The 23,123-nt window shown below is 42.9% G+C and overlaps 1 protein-coding gene across 6 annotated transcripts in view; it reads left to right on the top strand.

Annotated features, from left to right (window-relative positions):
* LOC135512245 (equilibrative nucleoside transporter 1-like) overlaps positions 1-22,651 on the top strand; it is a 64,699-nt gene extending 42,048 nt beyond the window's left edge. For 4 of the 6 annotated variants that reach the window (XM_064934060.1, XM_064934065.1, XM_064934062.1 and 1 more), the window contains 12 exons: positions 2,292-2,372; positions 4,109-4,190; positions 5,087-5,268; positions 11,570-11,709; positions 12,235-12,369; positions 12,462-12,559; positions 13,455-13,539; positions 13,810-13,895; positions 14,011-14,119; positions 14,376-14,461; positions 18,888-19,087; positions 19,376-22,651. In XM_064934060.1, the coding sequence (XP_064790132.1) occupies positions 2,292-2,372; positions 4,109-4,190; positions 5,087-5,268; positions 11,570-11,709; positions 12,235-12,369; positions 12,462-12,559; positions 13,455-13,539; positions 13,810-13,895; positions 14,011-14,119; positions 14,376-14,461; positions 18,888-19,087; positions 19,376-19,487 (1,396 nt within the window). In that variant the 3' untranslated portion in view covers positions 19,488-22,651. The remainder of the gene's footprint in view (positions 1-2,291; positions 2,373-4,108; positions 4,191-5,086; positions 5,269-11,569; positions 11,710-12,234; positions 12,370-12,461; positions 12,560-13,454; positions 13,540-13,809; positions 13,896-14,010; positions 14,120-14,375; positions 14,462-18,887; positions 19,088-19,375) is intronic. The other 2 variants (XM_064934061.1, XM_064934066.1) reach the window with 1 other exon arrangement.
* The last annotated feature ends 472 nt before the right edge of the window (positions 22,652-23,123 follow it).

Raw genomic sequence — 23,123 nt, 5'->3', positions numbered from 1 at the left:
GAGTTTTACAACTTGACATAAGGGTATAATGTTAGTCATAAAGCCCAATTTCCACTGCAATAGTAATGTTGTCCACCAGGCGGCTCTCTGTCGAACCATCTGTTTTCACAGAGCCTCAGAGTGGAACTTGACTGGAAGTTTATGGCAGAAGCGAACGAAACAACCGCTGGTTTTAATTGGCTGATTGATATCAGTCCATCACCATCTTGCATATCCCTTAGAACCTTCCCCCCTACATTGTGGACGTCAATGCACGAGCAGCGCAAGTGATTTTAAACAAGGTAGTGAGTACAAAAAAACGGAAAGTACACATCTTGGAAATAATTTTCGCATATATTCTTTTGAGTGGCACCAATGAAGTGTCATTGGCTCAGACCGCAATCAACAACCTGATCAACTATATGTGAAGGAGATGTTTCGTGCTGCATGAGACAAATGGTGGTCACACCAGATACTGACTGTTTTTCTGATCAACGCCCCTGCCTTTTTTGTAAGATATCTGTATTCCAAGTCATGTGACATTTTTATTTTTTTATTTTACCTTTATTTAACTAGGCAAGTCAGTTAAGAACAAATTCTTATTTTCAATGACGGCCGAGGAACAGTGGGCAGAACGACAGATTTGTACCTTGTCAGCTCGGGGGGTTTGAACTTGCAACCTTCCGGTTACTAGTCCAACGCTCTAATCAATAGATTTGGGCCTAATGAATTCATTTAAATTGACTGAATTTGATATGAACTGTAACTCAGTAAAAATTTTGAAATTGTTGCATTTGAACAAAAATATAGTGTTTTGTAGGCCAGACATTCGTGAGAAGACTGATTTTTCAGGATGTCTAATGGTCTTACAAACACTGCTTTAGCTCTGCCACCTTTCACCATAAGTGGGGATGGCTAGCATCAGTGGACGTGGTGGATTGAGATGCATACCATGCAACAAACAGCTTAAACAGGTGGATGTTTTTATTATGCTAATTCAATTTTGACTCTAGGGGTTAAGCAAAATAAGAGCCAAAATAAAAAATCTAGGGTGCACCGCTGTACTGTTCACAACCTTGGAGACCACATTCTCTGAGAACCAAGCACACGATGAGAATCCACTTGGTAACATCATAATTAAACGCAGCAGCAGACCCATTACTGTGTTTGTCTTCCTCTACAATGGTCCCTAACAATAAGTATGCTCACATGTATAGCTTACATTACACACAGTCCAGTGGCTTGTGGGTTCCCATGTGATCCCAGTGAGACATTCTAAAGTACTGGCCAGTGTAGAACACTCACAATGAGCTGCATTCAATACTCTTAATCAATGACAGTGCATTCCCATGACCAGTTCCTCATGACAACTCCATTATCTATTAGGCACATTTTCATCTAAAGAGGCTTAGTCTGTTCCTTAATGGTATCCATAACTTATGGCAATGCTTATGAGATGCATTGTGAGATAGCCTAAACCTGTTTGGGCTGTTGGGATGCTTGGAGTTCTGCACAGCCATATGTGTGCACAGTGAACTTTGGCTTTTTGTTTAAGAGGGACTCAAGGAAGGACGTTTGGATGTTATTTGGAGACCACCTCTTAACCAGCTTTTTCTTCCATGTATAAAATGAAATTCTGTTCATAGTTCCACCCTTTCAGTAAATCAAATATTGGATTTAGGCTAACCCTGCACTTCTCTAACCAAGTGTAATTCAAAATAAATGTTTCTCAGAAGAAAATAGTGCTGATTACAGTACACTGAATCTGTGGCTGGCTTGTATGATACATTTGAGTTATGTGCATATTTGGCTACAATGTTTTGGTTTGTTGATGACAGTATTGTGCTTGATAAGGTTTTGAAGGTCGTCTTCTGGCTTTTTTAAAATCATATTATGAAATGCTGGAGCTGCATAGGCTACTTTGTGGTTTGGTTTAATGTCAGCTGTTATAACCACTGGTATTTCTATGGCACCTGAAATTGAATAGTAGCTGGCTGGTGATGAACCTGTGGAATGAAATGTAAATCAATTATTGGAGATACGATGTGGAAAAGTTATGAAAATATAACAATGCATTTTGGGGCGGCATTTTGGGGCGGCAGGGTAGCCTAGTGGCTAGAGTGTTGGACTAGTAACCGAAAGGTTGCAAGTTCATGTCCCCGAGCTGACAAAGTACAAATTTGTCATTCTGCCCCTGAACAGGCAGTTAACCCACTGTTCCTAGGCCGTCATTGAAAATAAGAATTAACTGACTTGCCTGGTTAAATAAAGAAAAAATAAAGAAAAAATTTATGAAAATGTCTCGTTTTCAGAAGCCGTGCCACATTTGGTATAAAGAGTTGGTTCCTGCAATACTTCAGGAAAATGACGGCCATCAACGCTCCACGGGACAAGTGAGTGCATTGACTTAGAACTTTTTGCTTCTGCCTGCAATCATTCAATGCTATGTGGATATGTATTTTATGGATACAACTGGTATACATATAGAGTGGGGCAAAAAAGTGTATTTAGTCAGCCACCAATTGTGCAAGTTCTTCAACTTAAAAAGATGAGGGAGGCCTGTAATTTTCATCATAGGTACACTTCAACTATGACATACAAAATAAGAAAGAAAATCCAGAAAATCACATTGTAGGACTTTTAATGAATTTATTTGCAAATTATGGTGGAAAATAAGTATTTGGTCACCTACAAACAAGCAAGATTTCTGGCTCTCACAGATCTGTAACTTCTTCTTTAAGAGGCTCCTCTCCTCTGTCCTCCACTTGTTACCTGTATTAATGGCACCTGTTTGAACTTGTTATCAGTATAAAAGACACCTGTCACAACCTCAAACAGTCACACTCGAAACTCCACTATGGCCAAGACCAAAGAGCTGTCAAAGAGCATCAGATACAAAATTGTAGACTTGCACCGGGCTGGGAAGACTGAATCTGCAATAGGTAAGCAGCTTGGTTTGAAGAAATCAACTGTGGGAGCAATTATTAGGAAATGGAAGACATACAAGACCACTGATAATCTCCCTCGATCTGGGGCTCCACGCAAGATCTCACCCCGTGGGGTCAAAATGATCACAAGAACGGTGAGCAAAAATCCCAGAACCACACGGGGGGACCTAGTGAATGACCTGCAGAGAGCTGGGACCAAAGTAACAAAGCCTATCATCAGTAACACACTACGCCGCCAGGGACTCAAATCCTGCAGTGCCAGACGTGTCCCCCTGCTTAAGCCAGTACATGTCCAGGCCCGTCTGAAGTTTGCTAGAAAGCATTTGGATGATCCAGAAGAAGATTGGGAGAATGTCATATGGTCAGATGAAACCAAAATATAACTTTTTGGTAAAAACTCAACTCGTCGTGTTTGGAGGACAAAGAATGCTGAGTTGCATCCAAAGAACACCATACCTACTGTGAAGCATGGGTCTGGAAACATCATGCTTTGGGGCTGTTTTTCTGCAAAGGGACCAGGACGACTGATCCGTGTAAAGGAAAGAATGAATGGGGCCATGTATCGTGAGATTTTGAGTGAAAACCTCCTTCCATCAGCAAGGGCATTGAAGATGAAACGTTGCTGGGTCTTTCAGCATGACAATGATCCCAAACACACCGCCCGGGCAACGAAGGAGTGGCTTCGTAAGAAGTATTTCAAGGTCCTGGAGGGTCCTAGCCAGTCTCCAGATCTCAACCCCATAGAAAATCTTTGGAGGGAGTTGAATGTCCGTGTTGCCCAGCAACAGCCCCAAAACATCACTGCTCTAGAGGAGATCTACATGGAGGAATGGGCCAAAATACCAGCAACAGTGTGTGAAGACCTTGTGAAGACTTACAGAAAACGTTTGACCTCTGTCATTGCCAACAAAGGGTATATAACAAAGTATTGAGAAACTTTTGTTATTGACCAAATACTTCTTTTCCACCATAATTTGCAAATAAATTCATAAAAAATCCTACAATGTGATTTTCTGGATTGTTTTTTCTCATTTTGTCTGTCATAGTTGAAGTGTACCTATGATGAAAATTACAGGCCTCTCTCATCTTTTTAAGTGGGAGAACTTGCACAATTAGTGGCTGACTAAATACTTTTTTGCCCCACTGTACTAACATTACTGGTGTAAATTTGTTTTTGTCAGGTATAATGCAGTGTGGATCATTTTTTTCATCCTTGGCTTGGGAACCCTCCTGCCATGGAATTTCTTCATGACTGCAACCATGGTAACTGTTCTTCATTCTTCTACAACTGTTTCCTTATGATAATGTTAAAGGAATTCTAAATTCCTCTGTATTGTTTCCCAATCAGAATTAATTACTCTGTCAATGCATTCTATGGGATTGTAAGACCCAATATTTTTATAAGAATTTACAGAGCCCCGGTCTTAAAAGTCAGGTAACAGCGTTTAATTCAAGAGAGTACTGGTATATACACATTTTTCCACAGGTTATAAACTGAAAATGACGTCAGCGTTTTCTAAATGGTCTATCTCTTCATGACACCGGTAGAGAGGCCCTATAGTTCTCGAGCCTTCCCTCCTCGCCTGTAGCCAAGGTCAATTCATCAGTGTAGATAGCATTCTAGACCGTCTAGAGATAGTTCATTCATTTGTACCAAGGCACTGTTCTAAACTCCTGACTATATTATATACAATTGGGAATGGGAGCAAGAGAGAATTCATATATGTACAGTACATAATAGCATTTGGACTAGTCAGTCCTGATTGAAATGTATACATAATTAGTCATCATTAATAAAAATTCCCTTAACAGATAACCATGAGAAATCAGACTTGGAGCTGTAGTCTAGTAGAACAGTATGCTGTTAAGGCACACAGCCTGAGTTCCTATTTCTTTAAAAGGGTAATAGAACTGGTCTTAAATAATACACCTACTCTAACCAAAGGGAGCTTCTGGAGCTGCCTCGAGGGAGGACATGTTTATTGAGACCACTTTTGTAAACAGCTACAAACCCCTGGTTCATCACAGGGGGAGTTCAAACTTTTAGCAATATCCTTAATCCCTGCACTGGCCCTGGACAGCAGGCTAGCATTATGAAAACATTGACTCTCATTAGTTTTGGTCACGAGCTGACCCCCAAGTCTCTCTCTTCTCTTTAGTACTTCACCAACCGACTGAAGGACCCGGCCGTTGAGGACTCAGCCATTCTGACAGCCAACACCACAGTGGTGGAGGGAGACACGAGGAGCATCCTGGAGTCCAAGTTCAACAACGTGATGACCCTGTGCGCCATGGTGCCCCTGCTCATCTTCACCTGCCTCAACTCCTTCATCCACCAGAGGTATAGTTAGAACTAATGGTCACTATAACCTACTGTAACCTCCAGGACTCACTTCAAACCACACCTCATTCATCTTACAAGCACATTGAATTGATACCCCACTTGTATCCTCAATCCCTGCCTGTTTACATGTCCCTTTATCCTCACTCAATGCATTTTCATCACAGTCCCCTAAACAACCATAGTTCTCTCCCTAACCTTGAATGGTGCCTCATGTAAACCTAACTTATCTCTGCTAATCAAGGTTTTTGTCTGCATGAAAAGTCTTTTATGGGCCGCCAAAGTATTTGGCGGCAGAGCTTATGTCCAAACAGTATCATTTTTGGGATGTAAAAGGTTCAGTATTATCTTAAAATCACTAAAACCAGATTTAGTATGTGGAAAATATAATGGACCTATATACAGTACCAGTCAAAAATTTGGACACACCTACTCATTCAAGGGTTTTTCTTTATTTGACTATTTTCTACATTGTAGAATAATAGTGATGACATCAAAGCTATGAAATAATACATGTAGTAACCAAAAAATTGTTAAACAAATCAAAATATATTTGAGATTCTTCAAATTAGCCATGATGATATCTTTGCACACTCTTGGCATTCTCTCAACCAGCTTCACCGGGAATGCTTTTCCAACAGTCTTGAAGGACTTCCCACATATTCTGAGCACTTGTTGGCTGCTTTTCCTTCACTCTGCGGTCCAACCCATCCCAAACCATCTTAATTGGGTTGAGGTCGGGTGATTGTGGATTCCAGGTCATCTGATGAATCACTCAATCACTCTCCTTCATGGTCAAATAGCCCTTACACAGCATGGAGCTGTGTTGAACATCTTTGAACATCTTGGCCATGTTCTGTTATAATCTCTACCCGGCACAGCCAGAAGAAGACTGGCCACCCCACATAGCCTGGTTCCTCTCTAGGTTTCTTCCTAGGTTTTGGCCTTTCTCTGGAGTTTTTTCCTAGCCACTGTACTTCTACACCTGCATTGCTTGCTGTTTGGGGTTTTAGGCTGGGGCTCTGTACAGCACTTTGAGATATCAGCTTATGTACGAAGGGCTATAGAAATAAATTTGATTTGTTGGATCATTGTCCTGTGGAAAAACAAATTATAGTCCTAAGGGCAAACCAAATGGGATGGCGTATCGCTGCAGAATGCTTTGGTAGCCATGCTGGTTAAGTATGCCTTGAATTCTAAATCAATCAGACAGTGTCACCAGCAAAGCACCATCACACCTCCTCCATGCTTCATGGTGGGAACTACACATGCAGGGATCATCCGTTCACCTACTCTGTGTCTCACAAAGACATGGCGGTTGGTACCAAAAATCACAGATTTCCATCAGTTTAATGTCCATTGCCCGTGTTTCTTGGCCCAAGCAAGTCTCTTCTTATTATTGGTGTCCTTTTAGTAGGGGTTTCTTTGCCACTTCGACCATGAAGGCTTGATCATGCAGTCTCCTCTGAAAAGTTGATGTTGAGATGTGTATGTTACATGAACTCTGAATAATTTATTCAGTCTGCAATTTCTGAGGCTGTTAACTCTAATGAACTTATCATCTGCAGCAGAGGTAACTCTGGGTCTTCCTTTCCTGTGGCGGTCCTCATGAGAGCCAGTTTCATCATAGCGCTTGATGGTTTTTGCGACTGCACTTGAAGAAACTTTCGAAGTTCTTGAAATGTTACGGATTGACTGACCTTCATGTCTTAAAGTAATGGATGTTTCTCTTTGCTTATTTAAGCTGTTGTTGCCATAATATGGACTTGGTCTTTTATCAAATAGGGATATCTTCTGTATACCACCCCTACCTTGTCACAACACAACTAATTGGCTCAAACACATTAAGAAGGAAAGAAATTCCACACATTTTCTTTTAACAAGGCACACCTGTTAATTGAAATGCATTGCAGGTGAATACCTCATGAAGCTGGTTGAGAGAATGCCAAGTGTGTGCAAAGCTGTCATCAAGGCAAAGGGTGGCAACTTTGAAGAATCTCAAATTTAAATATATTTTGATTTGTTTAACACTTTTGGTTACTACATGATTCCATATGGGTTATTTCATAGTTTTCAAGAAAAACCGTGGAATGACTAGGTGTCTGAACTTTTGGCTGGTACTGTCTGTACCATCACTCCTGTGTTCTAATGTCATGTTGTGTTAGCTAATCTAGTTTTATCAGTTTATCAGTAAAAAGCTAATTGATCATTAGAAATCCCTTTTGCAATTATGTTAGCACAGTTGAAAAACTGTCCTTTTTTGGACTAGTTGAGTATTTGGAGAATCAGCATTTGTGGGTTCGATTTACAGGCTCAAAATGGCAAAAAACAAATAACTTTCTCCCGAAACTCATCAGTCTATTCTTATTCTGAGAAATTAAGGCTATTCCATGCGAGAAATGGCAAAGAAACTGAAGATCTGGTACAATGCTGTGTACTACTCACTTCACAGAACAGAGAAAACTGACTCTAACCAGAATAGAAAGAGGAGTGGGAGTCCCCGGTGCACAGCTAAGCAAGAGGACAAGTACATTAGAGTGTCTAGTCTGAGAAACAGATGTCTCACAAGTCCTCAACTGGCAGCTTCATTAAATAGTGCCTGCAAAACACCAGTCTCAACATCAACAGTGAAGAGGCGACTCTGGGATGCTGGCCTTCTAGGCAGAGTTACAAAGATAAAGCCATATCTCAGAATGGCCCATAAAAATAAAAGATTAAGATGGGCAAAAGAACAAACACTTGATGGAGGAAGATTAGAAAAAAGTGTTATGGACAGACAAATCTAAGTTTGAGGTGTTCAGATCACTAAGAAGAATATTCGTAAGACACAGAAAAATGAAAAGATGCTGGAGGAGTGCTTGAAGCCATCTGTCAAGCATGGTGGAGAAAATGTGATGGTCCGGGGGTGCATTGGTGGTGGTAAAGTGGGATATACAGTGGGGAGAACAGGTATTTGATACACTGCCGATTTTGCAGGTTTTCCTACTTACAAAGCATGGAGAGGTCTGTAATGTTTTTATCATAGGTACACTTCAACTGTGAGAGACGGAATCTAAAACAAAAATCCAGAAAATCACATTGTATGATTTTTAAGTAAATAATTAGCATTTTATTGCATGACATAAGTATTTGATACATCAGAAAAGCAGAACTTAATATTTGGTACAGAAACCTTTGTTTGCAATTACAGAGATCATGTGTTTCCTGTAGTTCTTGACCAGGTTTGCACACACTGCAGCAATTTTAGCCTACTCCTCCATACAGACATTCTACAGATCATTCAGGTTTCGAGGCTGTCGCTGGGCAATACGGACTTTCAGCTCCCTCCAAAGATTTTCGATTGGGTTCAGGTCTGGAGCCTGGCTAGGCCACTCCAGGACCTTGAGATGCCTCTTTCGGATCCACTCCTTAGTTGCCCTGGCTGTGTGTTTCGGGTCATTGTCATGCTGGAAGACTCAGCCACGACCCATCTTCAATTCTCTTACTGAGGGAAGGAGGTTGTTGGCCAAGATCATGCGATACATAACCCCATCCATCCTCCCCTCAATACGGTGCAGTCGTCCTGTACCCTTTGCAGAAAAGCATCCCCAAAGAATGATGTTTCCACCTCCATGCTTCACGGTTGCGATGGTGTTCTTGGGGTTGTACTCGTCCTTCTTCTTCCTCCAAACACGGCGAGTGGAGTTTAGACCAAAAAGCTCTATTTTTGTCTCATCAGACCACATGACCTTCTCCCATTCCTCCTCTGGATCATCCAGATGGTCATTGGCAAACTTCAGACGGGCCTGGACATGTGCTGGCTTAAGCAAGGGGACCTTGCGTTCGCTGCAGGATTTTAATCCATGATGGCGTAGTGTGTTACTAATGGTTTTCTTTGAGACTGTGGTCCCAGCTCTCTTCAGGTCATTGATCAGGTCCTGCCGTGTAGTTCTGGGCTGATCCCTCACCTTCCTCATGATCATTGATGTCCCACGAGGTGATATCTTGCATGGAGCCCCAGACCGAGGGTGATTGACCGTCAACTTGACCTTCTTCCATTTTCTAATAATTGCGCCAACAGTTGTTGCCTTCTCACCAAGCTGCTTGCCTATTGTTCTGTAGCCCATCCCAGCCTTGTGCACGTCTACAATTTTATCCCTGATGTCCTTACACAGCTCTCTGGTCTTGGTCATTGTGGAGGGGTTGGAGTCTGTTTGAGTCTGTGGACAGGTGTCTTTTATACATGTAACGAGTTCAAATAGGTGCAGATAATACAGGTAATGAGTGGAGAACGGGAGGGCTTCTTAAAGAAAAACTAACAGGTCTGTGAGAGCCGGAATTCTTACTGGTTGGTAGGTGATCAAATAGTTATGTCATGCAAATTAATTAAAAATCATACAATGTGATTTTCTGGATTATTGTTTTAGATTCCGTCTCTCACAGTTGAAGTGTACCTATGATAAAATTACAGACCTCTACATGCTTTGTAAGTAGGAAAACCTGCAAAATCGGCAGTATCAAATACTTGTTCTCCCCACTGTATGTACAGGGTAAAAGGGATCTTGAAGATGGAAGGCTATCACTCCATTTTGCAATGCCATGCCATACCCTGTGAACGGTGCTTAATTGGAGCTAATTTCCTCCGACAACAGGACAATAACCCAAAGCACAGTTCCAAACTATGCAAAAACTATTTAGGGAAGAAGCAGTCAGATGGTATTCTGTCTATAGTGGAGTGGCCAGCACAGTCACCGGGTCTCAACCCTATTGAGCAGTTGTGGGAGCAGCTTGACCGTGTGGTACCGTAAGAAATGCCCATCAATCCAATTTGTGGGAGGTGCTTCAGGAAGCATAGGGTGAAATCTCTTCAGATTACCACAACAAATTGACAACTAGAATGCCAAAGGTCTGCAAGGCTGTAATTGCTGCAAATTGAGGATTCTTTGACAAAAGCAAAGTTTGACAATAATGAGCAAGGTAGAACAAACATTAGCAAAATAGAAAAAACAAATTAGTAGTTTTAAAAAACCTTACAGTTGAACAAAGCTTAGTCTAAAATAAATTATTCATGCATCCTCCTTGCTGCGAATCAAAAATCAAATCAAACCAATTTAAAATATTCTGTCAAAAGCATGAAGACAAGTTGAAGTGTTTCCCAAATTTGCTATTCTAACAGTGTTTATTGTCCTAAAGTTGCAGTTTTCAAATGGGAGCAATTGTGAAAGTCAGTCTCTAGGTGATTTTCCATCAGCTTTATTTTAAATGACCAATATTGTCAAACAATATCACAAATTGAGCAAACAATATCAAGATGGGAAAAGTCCAAAGAGAACTTACAGCTGAGCAAAGCTTATGAAAGAAACGGTGTACAGTAGGCCTATTTCCATAGCCTATTATTAGCCATTTATAGAACCTACATGCAATGTATAAAAGCCTAGGTCTAAAGAGAGGACGATTAGGCAAAAATGCAAATCATTGAATAATTGTCCAGTTCTTGGGACAGCAGTTGCATGCTCTGCAGCTGGGGCCTTCATGATATCTGGCGCGTCGGACAAATGCACCATACACACACACACACACACACACACACACACACACACACACACACACACACACACACACACACACACACACACTGATTTTGTGCCACAGCTCCAACAAGCTCATGCTAGCGGTCCTTTTTTAGCCGTCTTGTTTTTTGTGATTCATTTTTTTTAATGTTTAGAGGTGGGGGGTTTGCCAATAGGGGTCGCCAACCCTAGCCCCATGGCAAGATGTGTAGAATTGCAGAAAATGTGCTTTTAAACTGCATCGTTTTGCCACTGCGGCCAACAGAAGGGCCTCAAAATGTTGGTCTGCGATGCAACATTGGCCACGCCGCTCCACGCCCTCTCACTTCAACCCTGAGTAATGTATCGTTTTGACAAAAAAATATTTTTGCGCTAGTTGGCTGTTCCTGCACCAAAACTCCACTATTTTTCCTTCATAGCTTGTTCTCCATCTTTTTAAATAGGGAGCCAATTTGTTTTCAACACTTATTTCCATGACTGATCAGAACTCGTTTTCTCATGGATCTCTCGTGTCCCTCTACAGCAGACATATGGTGAGCAATATGTTTGGAACATTGAATAGCAATAAAATGAGTATCGAATCACAATACATAGAATTGTGAGAATCACAATTTGGAACCAAAGTATTGTGTGGTCCCTGGGGATTCTCAGCCCTTGTCGTCCATCGGTGACCTCCACTTCGGTCTAAGTAGTCGTAGGAATGTCATCTGTTTTTATCCTCCTTTCTCACTCTTACCTCACCTCTCCCCCAGGATTCCTCAGAATTGGCGTATCGCCGGCTGCCTGTCTGTGATCCTGGTGGTGTTTCTGTTGACGGCGGTGCTGGTCAAAGTGGACATGGGCCCTCTCCCCTTCTTCTCTCTCACCATCATCAAAATCATCTGCATCAATTGTAAGTGGACCCCAACCTACCTCATACCTAACACACCAAGCTCACACACACACAACTCATTCACCACTCACACCATCTACTATAGAGTTGGCTTGTTTAAAATGGGACGTAAAACAGGATACGCTCACCCCCATTTTGCTCTCCTGTTGGTTTGATCCTGGTGCCTGATGAGGAGCAGCTTCTCCGGCTGTTTAGGTTCCGCCAGAGGGGAGGACTGGGTGACCCAATTGGAACACTTTGATGTTGATATGCTCACTCCCCCTGTGAAGGGGGGTGAATGAAATAATGTTTTATGTAATACAACCCTTGTGATGTTCTCATTTGTTTTTGCTTTATGTCTCTGTGATGTGCCAACCCTACCTCTCTTGATCTTCCTCTTTTGAGTATATCATGACCTTTTCTTCCAATAAAGTTTTTTTCCCTTTCTTGCCTTCAAATGTATTACTCCCTCTATCCAACATCTACAATCACTCATTCTCTCTCTAAATTGACTTAATTTTCTCCCCCCTCTCTCTCTCTACCCAGCATTTGGGGCAGTGCTGCAAGGCAGTCTGTTTGGCCTGGCTGCAATGCTGCCGGCCTCCTACACCGCACCTATCATGAGTGGACAGGGTCTCGCTGGAACCTTCGCTGCCTTCTCTATGATCTGTGCCCTGGCCAGTATGTCTAACACTCGCAGCAGGTCCATAACTTCTATTCCAGGATGAGGATAGTAAGCACTTCCTGGTCATGACCCTGTGTTCTGTGTGTAGGTGGCTCAGCCCTGCAGGACAGTGCCTTTGGCTACTTCATCACTGCGTGCGTGGTCATCTTCTTGGCCATCCTGTCCTACCTCGCTCTGCCCAGTATGGTAAAACCTCCAACTAACACACTAATCCAGTGGCTCTCTACTGATTTTGTCCTCAGGGACCCAAATTGAACCAAGTTGTCTGCCTCAATCCAATATTCACATGTTGATTTTTTTTTTGTGTTTTTTTTTTCAATCTGGAAAACTGTGGTTAATGCTAGTAAATGTACCAATTATATGACAAGGGAACAAGTCTCACCTTTCATTTCCAGTCCTTCAATTTTGTCCATGTTCTTGATGAAGAATGTTAAGCTCACTGGTTTGAGACCACAAGAAATATAGTTGAGGTTAAAATATAAAATCATTATGATTTCTACACACTTTCTACCTGGTTTTAGTTGTTTAAGTTCAGACTGGAGTATTTTTCATTAAAAAAACTTGCGACCCCTTCAAAACCATTTGGGTTGCGACCCACCAGTTTAGAATAGCTGCTCTAATCTACACAGAACATTGACCCCTACTAATCTGGTCTTCTTAATGGGATGCTCATACCTCAAAATACTTTGTCTGGGAAGTCGTCATTGGCTCAACAAGGTTATCTGAGGGAAGTCGTTAGCAGGGTGTAGCACTATAAAGCCCCCTGGCCTGTATCCATAATGTGTCCTCCTACTCAGCTATATGGACAGATTCAGTAACCTGATAAGAATAATATGTAGGGATGTTAACCCCGGTGTCCTGGTTAAATTTCCAATCTGGCACTCATACCGTCATAGCCACCTGGCTTCCAATTGGCTCATTTCATCCCCTCTCCCCCCCCTGTAACTGTTCCCCAGGTTGTTGCTGTAAAAAACAACAACGATGTTGTTATCAGTCAACGTACCTGGTATAATAAGGATAAATAAATCATGTGGGTTGGCAATTGTGCTGAATTGTCTTAAAGTCTCTCCCTACATCGCAGGAATTTTTCCAGTACTACCTGGAAAGTAATGGATCCAAGCCAGCCGGCGGAGATGAGGAGAACAAGATGAACCTATTGAAAAAAGGTACAGTCAGCAGCTGGAATGACATGTAACAAGACACGGCTTATAAAACCTGAAGCCATTGAGAAATGTGTTTCTCCTTTTGTGTGTAGTAGTGTACTCAGCCCAGGGATCGCTGGATAATAGTATAACTATAGTTTGCTTGTTTATGTATGTTTCTTGATTTAATTCTCAGTTCTTCTTTAAATTAGCTTATTTTGCATCTCTATCTGTGTAAAGCTAACAACAAAAGAGGATGTGAGGAATCATACAGACTTTTGCGTTGTGTGACAGACAGCCCAGCAGAGAAGAGGCCAGTGGTCAGTCTGACAGAGGAGGAAGCCAAGCCCACGATATCTGTGTTTGCCATCTTTAAACAGGCAAGGGACCTGCACAAAGATAATATCAACTAAGTGGTCCTCCCAAGTGAGGAAATTGGTGGGGGGGCCTAAAACCACCCACTTATGTTGGACTTACGTTGTCCTGTGTTTGTAGATCTGGGTAATGGCCCTCTCTGTGTGCTTCGTGTTCACCATCACCATCGGAACTTTTCCTGCAGTCACAGTTGATGTCAGATCCACGATGGCCGATGGAGGTGCCTGGGGTGAGTGTGCTGAGGGAGCGTTTATGTTGTAAATGATTACACAAGTCTTTATTCACCTGTGTTTTGCTGTATAAATGGTGTGTGAAGAGAGTGACCAGCATACAGGCTCATAGCATTCATCCTCTCTATAAAAAAAATTGCAAGGACAATGCCAAACATCTGCCCTTGCGATTTTGCTCAAATAGGTTCCAGTATTGATTTTAAGTCTGTGGACTTGTTATTCACCATGCGGTTTATTGTCCCTTTGTCGCCACAGATACATACTTCATCCCTGTGTCGTGTTTCCTGCTCTTCAACGTGATGGACTGGGCAGGAAGGAGTCTGACGGCCGTGTGTATGTGGGTGAGTCTTGAGGCCCAGAGCACTAGTTCCACTGACACCGTCTCAAACAGACAAAGGCTTGTTGGTGTAGATTCCTACTCAACATCTGTGCTCCCTTAAAATGGTTCCCCCTGGCCTGACCAATTGTTCCCCTTGGCCAACTTCTTTGACGTTTCACTGGGCCATAGATCAGAATGTCTTGGCATCTCATCAATCTAAAAGGGAGAGGAGAAGGATAGGCTAATGATTCCCATACAACAGTATAACATACAATGACATAACACTTTTGTTTAAAAATACTTTAACTACCTTAACTTCTCAAAAATGTTAATCCAAATCTGATCCAGATTACTGCCTGGTGATTACATGACGTTATAGGGGTTGTAACCCCTCCTCCACACACCATCAAAGTGAATAGAATGGAATTATAGTTGGAAACCTTGTTGGGGAGTATGAGTGAAATCATGCTGAGACACCTGTCCAGTCGGATTTACAGAGCTAGACACAGCACCGAGACTGCCCTGGTAAGGGTCATCAATAAACTCCTCATGAATACTGCCTCTGGGGCCTGTCAGACACTGTCCTGGACTGGTTCAGGTCCTATCTCACTGATCGCTACTAGTTTGTAGCCATCCTAGTAGGTCAGACAGTTGTGGTCTGACAGGGAGTCCCTCAAGGCTCTGTCCTCGGGCTATTAATGTTTTATATCTGAATGCTGCCACTGGGGAACATCTTGAGGAAACAGACAGGGCTTTCGCTTTTATGCTGACAACATAGAAAGCTCTGTTTCCACAAGCACTGACATTGCCAATGCCACTACAAAGTCAGTGTAAAGTCAGTGTGGAAGAGGTGAAAAAATTGTTGTCTATCAACAATGACAAGCCACCAGGGTCTGACAATCCAGATGGAAAATTACTGAGGATAATAGCAGACGATATTGCCACTCCTTATTTGCCACATCTTCAATTTAAGCCTACTAGAGAATGTGTGCCCTCAGGTCTGGAGGGAAGCTAAAGTCATTCCGCTACCCAAGAATAGTAAAGCCTCCTTTGGCTATTTCATCAAGTAATCAGCCTGTTACCAACCCTTAGTAAACTTCTTTAAAAAAAATGTGTTATGGCTGCTATAATGTGGATAAAGAGTTATTTGTCTAACAGAACACAGAGGGTGTTCTTTAATGGAAGCCTATCTAATATATTCCAGTTAGAATCAGGAATTTCCCAGGGTAGCTGTTTAGGCCCCTTGCTTTTTTCAATTTTTACTAACAACATGCCACTGACTTTGAGTAAAGCCAGAGTTTCTATGTTTGCGGATGACTCAACACTATACACGTCAGCTACTACAGAGACTGAAATGACAGCAACACTCAGCAAAGAGCTACAGTTAGTTTTAGAGTGGGTGGCAAGGAATAAGTTAGCCCTAAATATTTCTAAAACTAAAAGCATTGTATTTGGAACAAAACACTCACTAAACCTAAACCTCAACTCAAAACCCTAGACCTCAACTAAATATTGTAATAAATCATGTGGAAATTGAGCAAGTTGAGATGACTAAACTACTTGGGTAACACTAATTTGTAAACTATCATGGTCAAAACATATTGATGCAGTAGTAGCTAAGATGGGGATAAATCAAATCAAAGTGTATTTGTCACGTGCGCCGAATACAACAGGCGTAGGTAGACCTTACAGTGAAATGCTTACTTACAGGCTCTAACCAATAGTGCAAAAAAAGGTATTAGGTGAACAAAAGGTAGGTAATGAAATAAAACAACAGTAACAAAACAGGCTATATACAGTAGCGAGGCTATAAAAGTAGCGAGGCTACATACAGACACCAGTTAGTCAGGCTGACTGAGGTAGTATGTACATGTAGATATGGTTAAAGTGACTATGCATATATGATGAACAGAGAGCAGCAGTAGTGTAAAAGATGGGTTGGCAGTTGGGACACAATGCAAATAGCCCGGTTAGCCCATATGCGGGAGCACTGGTTGGTCGGCCCAATTAAGGTAGTATGTACATGAATGTATAGTTAAAGTGACTATGCATATATGATAAACAGAGAGTAGCAGCAGTGTAAAAAGAGGGGTTGGGGGCACACAATGCAAATAGTCCGGGTAGCTATTTGATTACCTGTTCAGGAGTCTTATGGCTTGGGGGTAAAAACTGTTGAGAAGCCATTTTGTCCTAGACTTGGCACTCCGGTACCGCTTGCCATGTGGTAGTAGAGAGAACTGTCTGTGGCTGGGGTCTTTGACAATTTTTAGGGCCTTCCTCTGACACCCCCTAGTCCAGAACAGACTATGGGAGGCACACAGTACTACATAGAGCCATGACTACATGGAACTCTATTCCACATCAAGTAACTGACGCAAGCAGTAAAATTTGATTTAAAATAACAGATTAAAAAAACACTTTATGGAACAGCGGGGACTGGGACGCAACACAAACATTGGCACATACACACTGTACATACATATGGATTTAGTACTGTAGATATGTGGTAGTGGTGGAGTAGGGGCCTGAGGGCACACAGTGTGTTGTGAAATCTGGGAATGTATTGTAATGTTTTAAAATAGTATAACCTGCCTTAATTTAGCTGGACCCCAGGAAGAGTAGCTGCTGCTTTGGCATGGTGTCAAGGTCCTCCCCTCCAGTGAGGTCCGCAACCTGGGTGTGATATTTGACAGTCGGCACTCGTTTGAGGCTGATATCAAGAGTGTGACCAAAGTCAAATTTTTCCATCTACGGAACATTACCAGGTTACGACCTATGGGATTACATCCTGCATCTGAGCGACTCATCCACGCCTTTTATTTAATCCCAACTGGACTATTGTAACGCCCTGTTTGTTGGCGCATCTGCCAAGCTCTGAAACAGGATACAATATTTCCAGAACTGTGGTGCACGTGTCCTCACCCACACCCCCCACGAGCACATCACTCCACGGGCTCTCCATATGCACACGCACCGACTACACTCCTACCAAGGTATCCACAACTCTGGAACCAAGTACCTGTCTGACCTCATTCTACTCTTTTTTCCCCACACGCACCCTTTGCTCCTCCATCTAACTTCAGCAGCCTCGTAGCAAACTAAAAACTATGGTTGACAGGGCTATCCGTTGCGCTGTTCAGGCGGCTGTGGAATGCACTTCCAGACACTAGTAGGATTGTCCTCCTTTTATGGCACAGCTCAAGACCGTGCAGTTGCTAATTCTGCTAATTCTGTTCATGTCCTCTGGATCTGATGTCACCTGGTATATATCTTTGTTTGTTGTCTGTTTTGGATTATTTTATATTTGCGCCTGAAATTAAAGACCCCCTATTGATTTGGAGTAGCTTCCTGTTTTTAACTAGATCTCATGACTGGGGCTGTAACAGCTCCCAGCTCTGGAGTCTGTAATTCATTGGCTGAGAGGTTTCCCCATAGAGATCTAGATGGTGTTCTGTTTCTATTTAATTCTACCTCCGCCCCCTCCCTTCCGCGTCATGACCCCTATGATTACTTTAGATCAGTCCCGTCCTCCCCAATTAAGGTGCCACCAACCTCCTGTGATTCTGACTAATTTACATTAAAGGAAATTGCTTTGACTACAATATGGCTACCATTATGCCGTGATTCAACATATTTTGGCCAGACAATCTAAACCATTAGATTGAGATACAGCCTTGATAACACATTGCTGACCCTAGAACATCCCTTAGCCAGCTGTGAGTACCTCATTAATCTAATCTCCAGCCCATCTGAAAACCTGCCCTGAACCCTAGTCAGCCTCACACCACTCAATGCTCTGTGGTGTTCTATTCTCCAGGCCCTACTGCTATCCAATCTAATTGAAATAATCTAATGCAATTAAGCTTGGTCACGGGTGGAATAGTTAAATGATTTCACAGAGAAAATGTTTCACTATCCCTTTTTACAGTGCTGTGTTTTATTAGCCTCACTTCGTGCTGAAGCATATAGTAGGCCTCATTATAATGTAACTAATTGAGTTTATAGTGTGTTGTTTATTTCTCCTGCCTGCTCTGAATTCTGTAACTCAAGGTTTCATTTGGAGGCCATTGCTGAATTCCCTGAGTTCACAGGCTCCTTGTCTAAGCTTTTCATTTGAATGTGTGTGGGTTTCAGACCCCATCTTATCCAGGGCGTGGCTCTGTCTCAGGCTACATAACCTTGCACTACTGTCCCCCCCCCCTCAGTTTACATTACTGAAGCTACACAGGAAGTGTATAAAACCCTCAGCAACCTGACATTTCAACACACCTGACCAGCAACTTTCTTGTTGACAAAATCCAGTATGAAGAGAGGTGATTGCGATCAGGGTTCACATTCATAAGTGATCTGTTTTAAACAGGGTATACAGTGTAAGATTGGAGTGGATCTGTACGATGTGTTGACATCTGTACGATGTGTTGATGTACGATGTCTCTTTTTCCTGTCAGCCCGGTAAGGACAGCGTCATCCTGCCCGTCATGGTGGGTCTCCGTGTGGTCTTTGTGCCTCTCTTTATGCTGTGTAACGTCCAGCCCAGGAACAACCTGCCCGTGCTGTTCGCCCACGACGCCTGGTACATCGTCTTCATTATCCTCTTCTCCTTCAGCAATGGATACCTGGCCAGCCTCTGCATGTGCTTTGGACCAAAGTAAGACCATCGCCAGTGACAACTACAGCAGAGTTCTCAACCCTCTGTATCAGGGACCGGCACTGCTGACTGGTTCCTTAGCTGGAAAGCTGACTAATTATAGTCAGTTTGCAAGCGGTACTCCATAGAAGGGAACCATAGCTTGCCGGTTCCTGTAACACAGGTTGAGAAACACTGTACTTTCACAGTCTTCTCATGATGAAAAATACATTGCACTGGTTCATCATTTGTATACAGTCCTGTTTTCTTCTCCTGGTCATGTGTTTTGTCCCTCCTATTTCCATACAGGAAAGTGGCACAACGCGAAGCGGAGACGGCCGGGACCATCATGGCGTTCTTCCTGTCTCTGGGTTTGGCTCTTGGAGCTGCCTTGTCCTTTGTTTTCAGAATCATTATCTAGACCTGGAGTCCCCACAACACCACCCCACCCCTCAGAACACTGCTCCTCTACCCGCCGTGCAGGACGAGGGGTGTAGGAGGAGGTGAACTTTGCTGTGTTGACTGTCACACGGCAGCAACACTACAACACTCAGATGCAGCCAGCCTCAGAGCTTGTGTGTATGTGCTTCCGCTCTTCCCACTGAATTATAATACTCTCCATTTTGAAAGAATGCAAAGTTAATCTAGTTCAGCTGCCTATGTAACTGCTCTCATCTCGTGCTCTAGTTGCCAACATGTCTCTCATCCTGCAGGGAACATGGTGGAAGACTGGAGAAGCGCTCTCAGCTCAAGGGAGTATTTCAGCTCTTAGGCCAAAATGCCGCGATGAGCCGTAAATGGAGCTCCTGTTCAAATTATAGATTATAAACAGTACCAGCACCCCAAATGATTACCGGAACCTAAATCAGTCTAGCACTGATAAAATGGGCCTACCTGATTACTTCTTGTGTTTCCACTGGATCGGAGAATGGCGTTTTAACCTTTCATGCTGAGTGGTTAATGGAAGGAGAGGGCAGGAAAACATGTCAAATACATTCAGTAACTATTGTAGTTCTCAATGGATGTAAAACCAGACATCACGAACGTGCTGTTTTGAGGTGAAGAAAACGGTACTTTAAGAAGCTCCACATGTCAGTAGTGGTGGTGTGTTAAGCCAATCAGAAATACTATCAAATCCCCAAATGGGTACATTTCACATTTGCACCTAGGCCAGTTAGCCTATAGGCCAACTTCTATGCTTGCACGTCCTTATTCAACACTGGCAGGAGCGCCCCAAACAAAAGACAATGGCTAAATTAACGAAACTCGTAAATTAAATTAAATAAACTTGTTTCTCACAAGTGTAGCATAGGTTGTGCACTTTGAAAACAATTAGTCCACCCAGACAATAACAAAAAGACTAGAATAATAACATTGAATGCATTCATAGAAATGACCATAACCAAAATAACAAACATTGTAGATTAGGAATTAATGGTAAATGTACTACTGGTAATATGTAATGGGGAATTGATATACACTAACAATCAAATGCAAACTTGACACGAAGGTGTGAAACAATGAATGTGCACAAATTGGCGGGAGAGACCGCATTCAGTAGAAAAGTGCATCTATCTGCATTGGCCATTCAAAATTTAAATTGATGCCGCCTGAGCAGAAGTCCGGGCATTCATACTTCTTGTGCTTGGCGGAATAGTGTAGAGCTGTTAAGGATTGTGTTTTCTAATGGATGTACCGCCCCCACCTACCGTCAACCAATCATGTTAATGCGGACCTATACAGAGCCCTCCGCATTGTGACATTTGGGAGGCACATGGCGATGTGGTACGGTGCTTGATTTGGCCCTGCATGCCTCCTGGAGGCTTTGCAATTGCGTCAAACCCTCCATATGGAGCCTCTGACCACATTATAGATCAAGCATCAATTGTCTTTTGTCTAGTCCTCCGCAATGGATTAGTTCACAGAGATGGGCGCAAATATACACTGCTCAAAAAAATAAAGGGAACACTAAAATAACACATCCTAGATCTGAATGAAATATTTTTATTAAATACTTTTTTCTTTACATAGTTGAATGTGCTGACAACAAAATCACACAACTATCAATGGAAATCAAATTTATCAACCCATTTGGATTTGGAGTCACACTCAAAATTAAAGTGGAAAACCACACTTCAGGCTGATCAAACTTTGATGTAATGTCCTGGGAAAAGTCAAAATGAGGCTCAGTAATGTGTGTGGCCTCCACGAGCCTGTATGACCTCCCAACAATGCCTAAGCATGCTCCTGATGAGGTGGCGGATGGTCTCCTGAGGGATCTCCTCCCAGACCTGGACTAAAGCATCCGCCAACTCCTGGACAGTCTGTGGTGCAACGTGGCGTTGGTGGATGGAGCGAGACATGATGACCCAGATGTGCTCAATTGGATTCAGGTCTGGGGAACGGGCGGGCCAGTCCATAGCATCAATACCTTCCTCTTGCAGGAACTGCTGACACACTCCAGCCACATGAGGTCTAGCATTGTCTTGCATTAGGAGGAACCCAGGGCCAACCGCACCAGCATATGGTCTCAAGGGGTCTGAGGATCTCATCTCGGTACCTAATGGCAGTCAGGCGAGCACATGGAGAGCTGTGCGGCCCTCCAAAGAAATGCCACCCCACACCATGACTGACCCACCGCCAAACCGGTCATGCTGGAGGATATTGCAGGCAGCAGAACGTTCTCCATGGCGTCTCCAGACTGTCACGTGCTCAGTGTGAACCTGCTTTCATCTGTGAAGAGCACAAGGCGCCAGTGGCGAATTTGCCAATCTTGGTGTTCTCTGGCAAATGCCAAACGTCCTGCACGGTGTTGGGCTGTAGTAAGCACAACCCCCACCTGTGGATGTCGGGCCCTCATACCACCCTCATGGAGTCTGTTTCTGACCGTTTGAGCAGACACATGCACATTTGTGGCCTGCTTGAGGTCATTTTGCAGGGCTCTGGCAGTGCTCCTCCTTGCACAAAGGCGGAGGTAGCGGTCTTGCTGCTGGGTTGTTGCCCTCCTACGGCCTCCTGATGTACTGGCCTGTCTCCTGGTAGCGCCTCCATGCTCTGGACACTACGCTGACAGACACAGCAAACCTTCTTGCCACAGCTCGCATTGATGTGCCATCCTGGATGAGCTGCACTACCTGAGCCACTTGTGTGGGTTGTAGACTCCGTCTCATACCACCACTGGAGTGAAAGCACCGCCAGCAATCAAGTGACCAAAGCATCAGCCAGGAAGCATAGGAACTGAGAAGTGGTTTGTGGTCACCACCTGCAGAACCACTCCTTTATTGGGGGTGTCTTGCTAATTGCCTATAATTTCCACCTGCACAACAGCATGTGAAAATTGTCAGTGTTGCTTCTTAAGTGGACAGTTTGATTTCACAGAAGTGTGATTGACTTGGAGTTACCTGTGTTAAGTGTTCCCTTTATTTTGAGCAGTGTATTTGTTACTGCTCAACTAAAACAATCTCGTTAGACCAAACAGTTGACAAATTGGGGTAAGCCCTAGTTTCTGTAGTTCTTTTCAAACCGTGTTGAATTTGCTTGGATCGTGTGTCAGGTTGTTTTTATGAATAAAAAAATTGTAATGTGCCGGTGTTTGACGTGGTAAATTAAGTTCTCATGCTTTAAGCCTTTTCTCCAATTTGCATTATTAACAGGTGTGTGCATCCAAACAGAACCATTTCAAAAACAATGGTCGGTCTTCTCATCTTGAATGTAGTGAAAGTCAACCTTGTAGTGACTGTACAACATGAAGCAGTCACGTAATTGTTTTTAACGTACGACTTGGTCTCCCTCTCTTGGCCCTAATAGGTATTGCATACACACATGGAAAGGGATTGAAGTTTAAACAATGTCGAATATAGTCAATGCCAGAACATTGCTTCGTGTTTTTTGGACTTCCTTAATTGTCCAGTCTGCAGACAAACTAACATTGTAGAGCCAAGTGCGTCATTCATTTGTTAGACCACAACTATTCTGACATTAAGGGCAGACCTTTCCCCGTGCAGCAGTGTCACTAACATAATATCTGCTCTGTCCCAGCCTGGACAAGGACAGCTCT

Source organism: Oncorhynchus masou, chromosome 24, assembly GCF_036934945.1.
Source record: "Oncorhynchus masou masou isolate Uvic2021 chromosome 24, UVic_Omas_1.1, whole genome shotgun sequence".
Classification (NCBI taxonomy): Eukaryota; Metazoa; Chordata; class Actinopteri; order Salmoniformes; family Salmonidae; genus Oncorhynchus; species Oncorhynchus masou.
The sequence above is the reverse complement of the archived record's forward strand: the minus strand, read 5'-3'. Positions and strand labels throughout refer to the sequence as shown.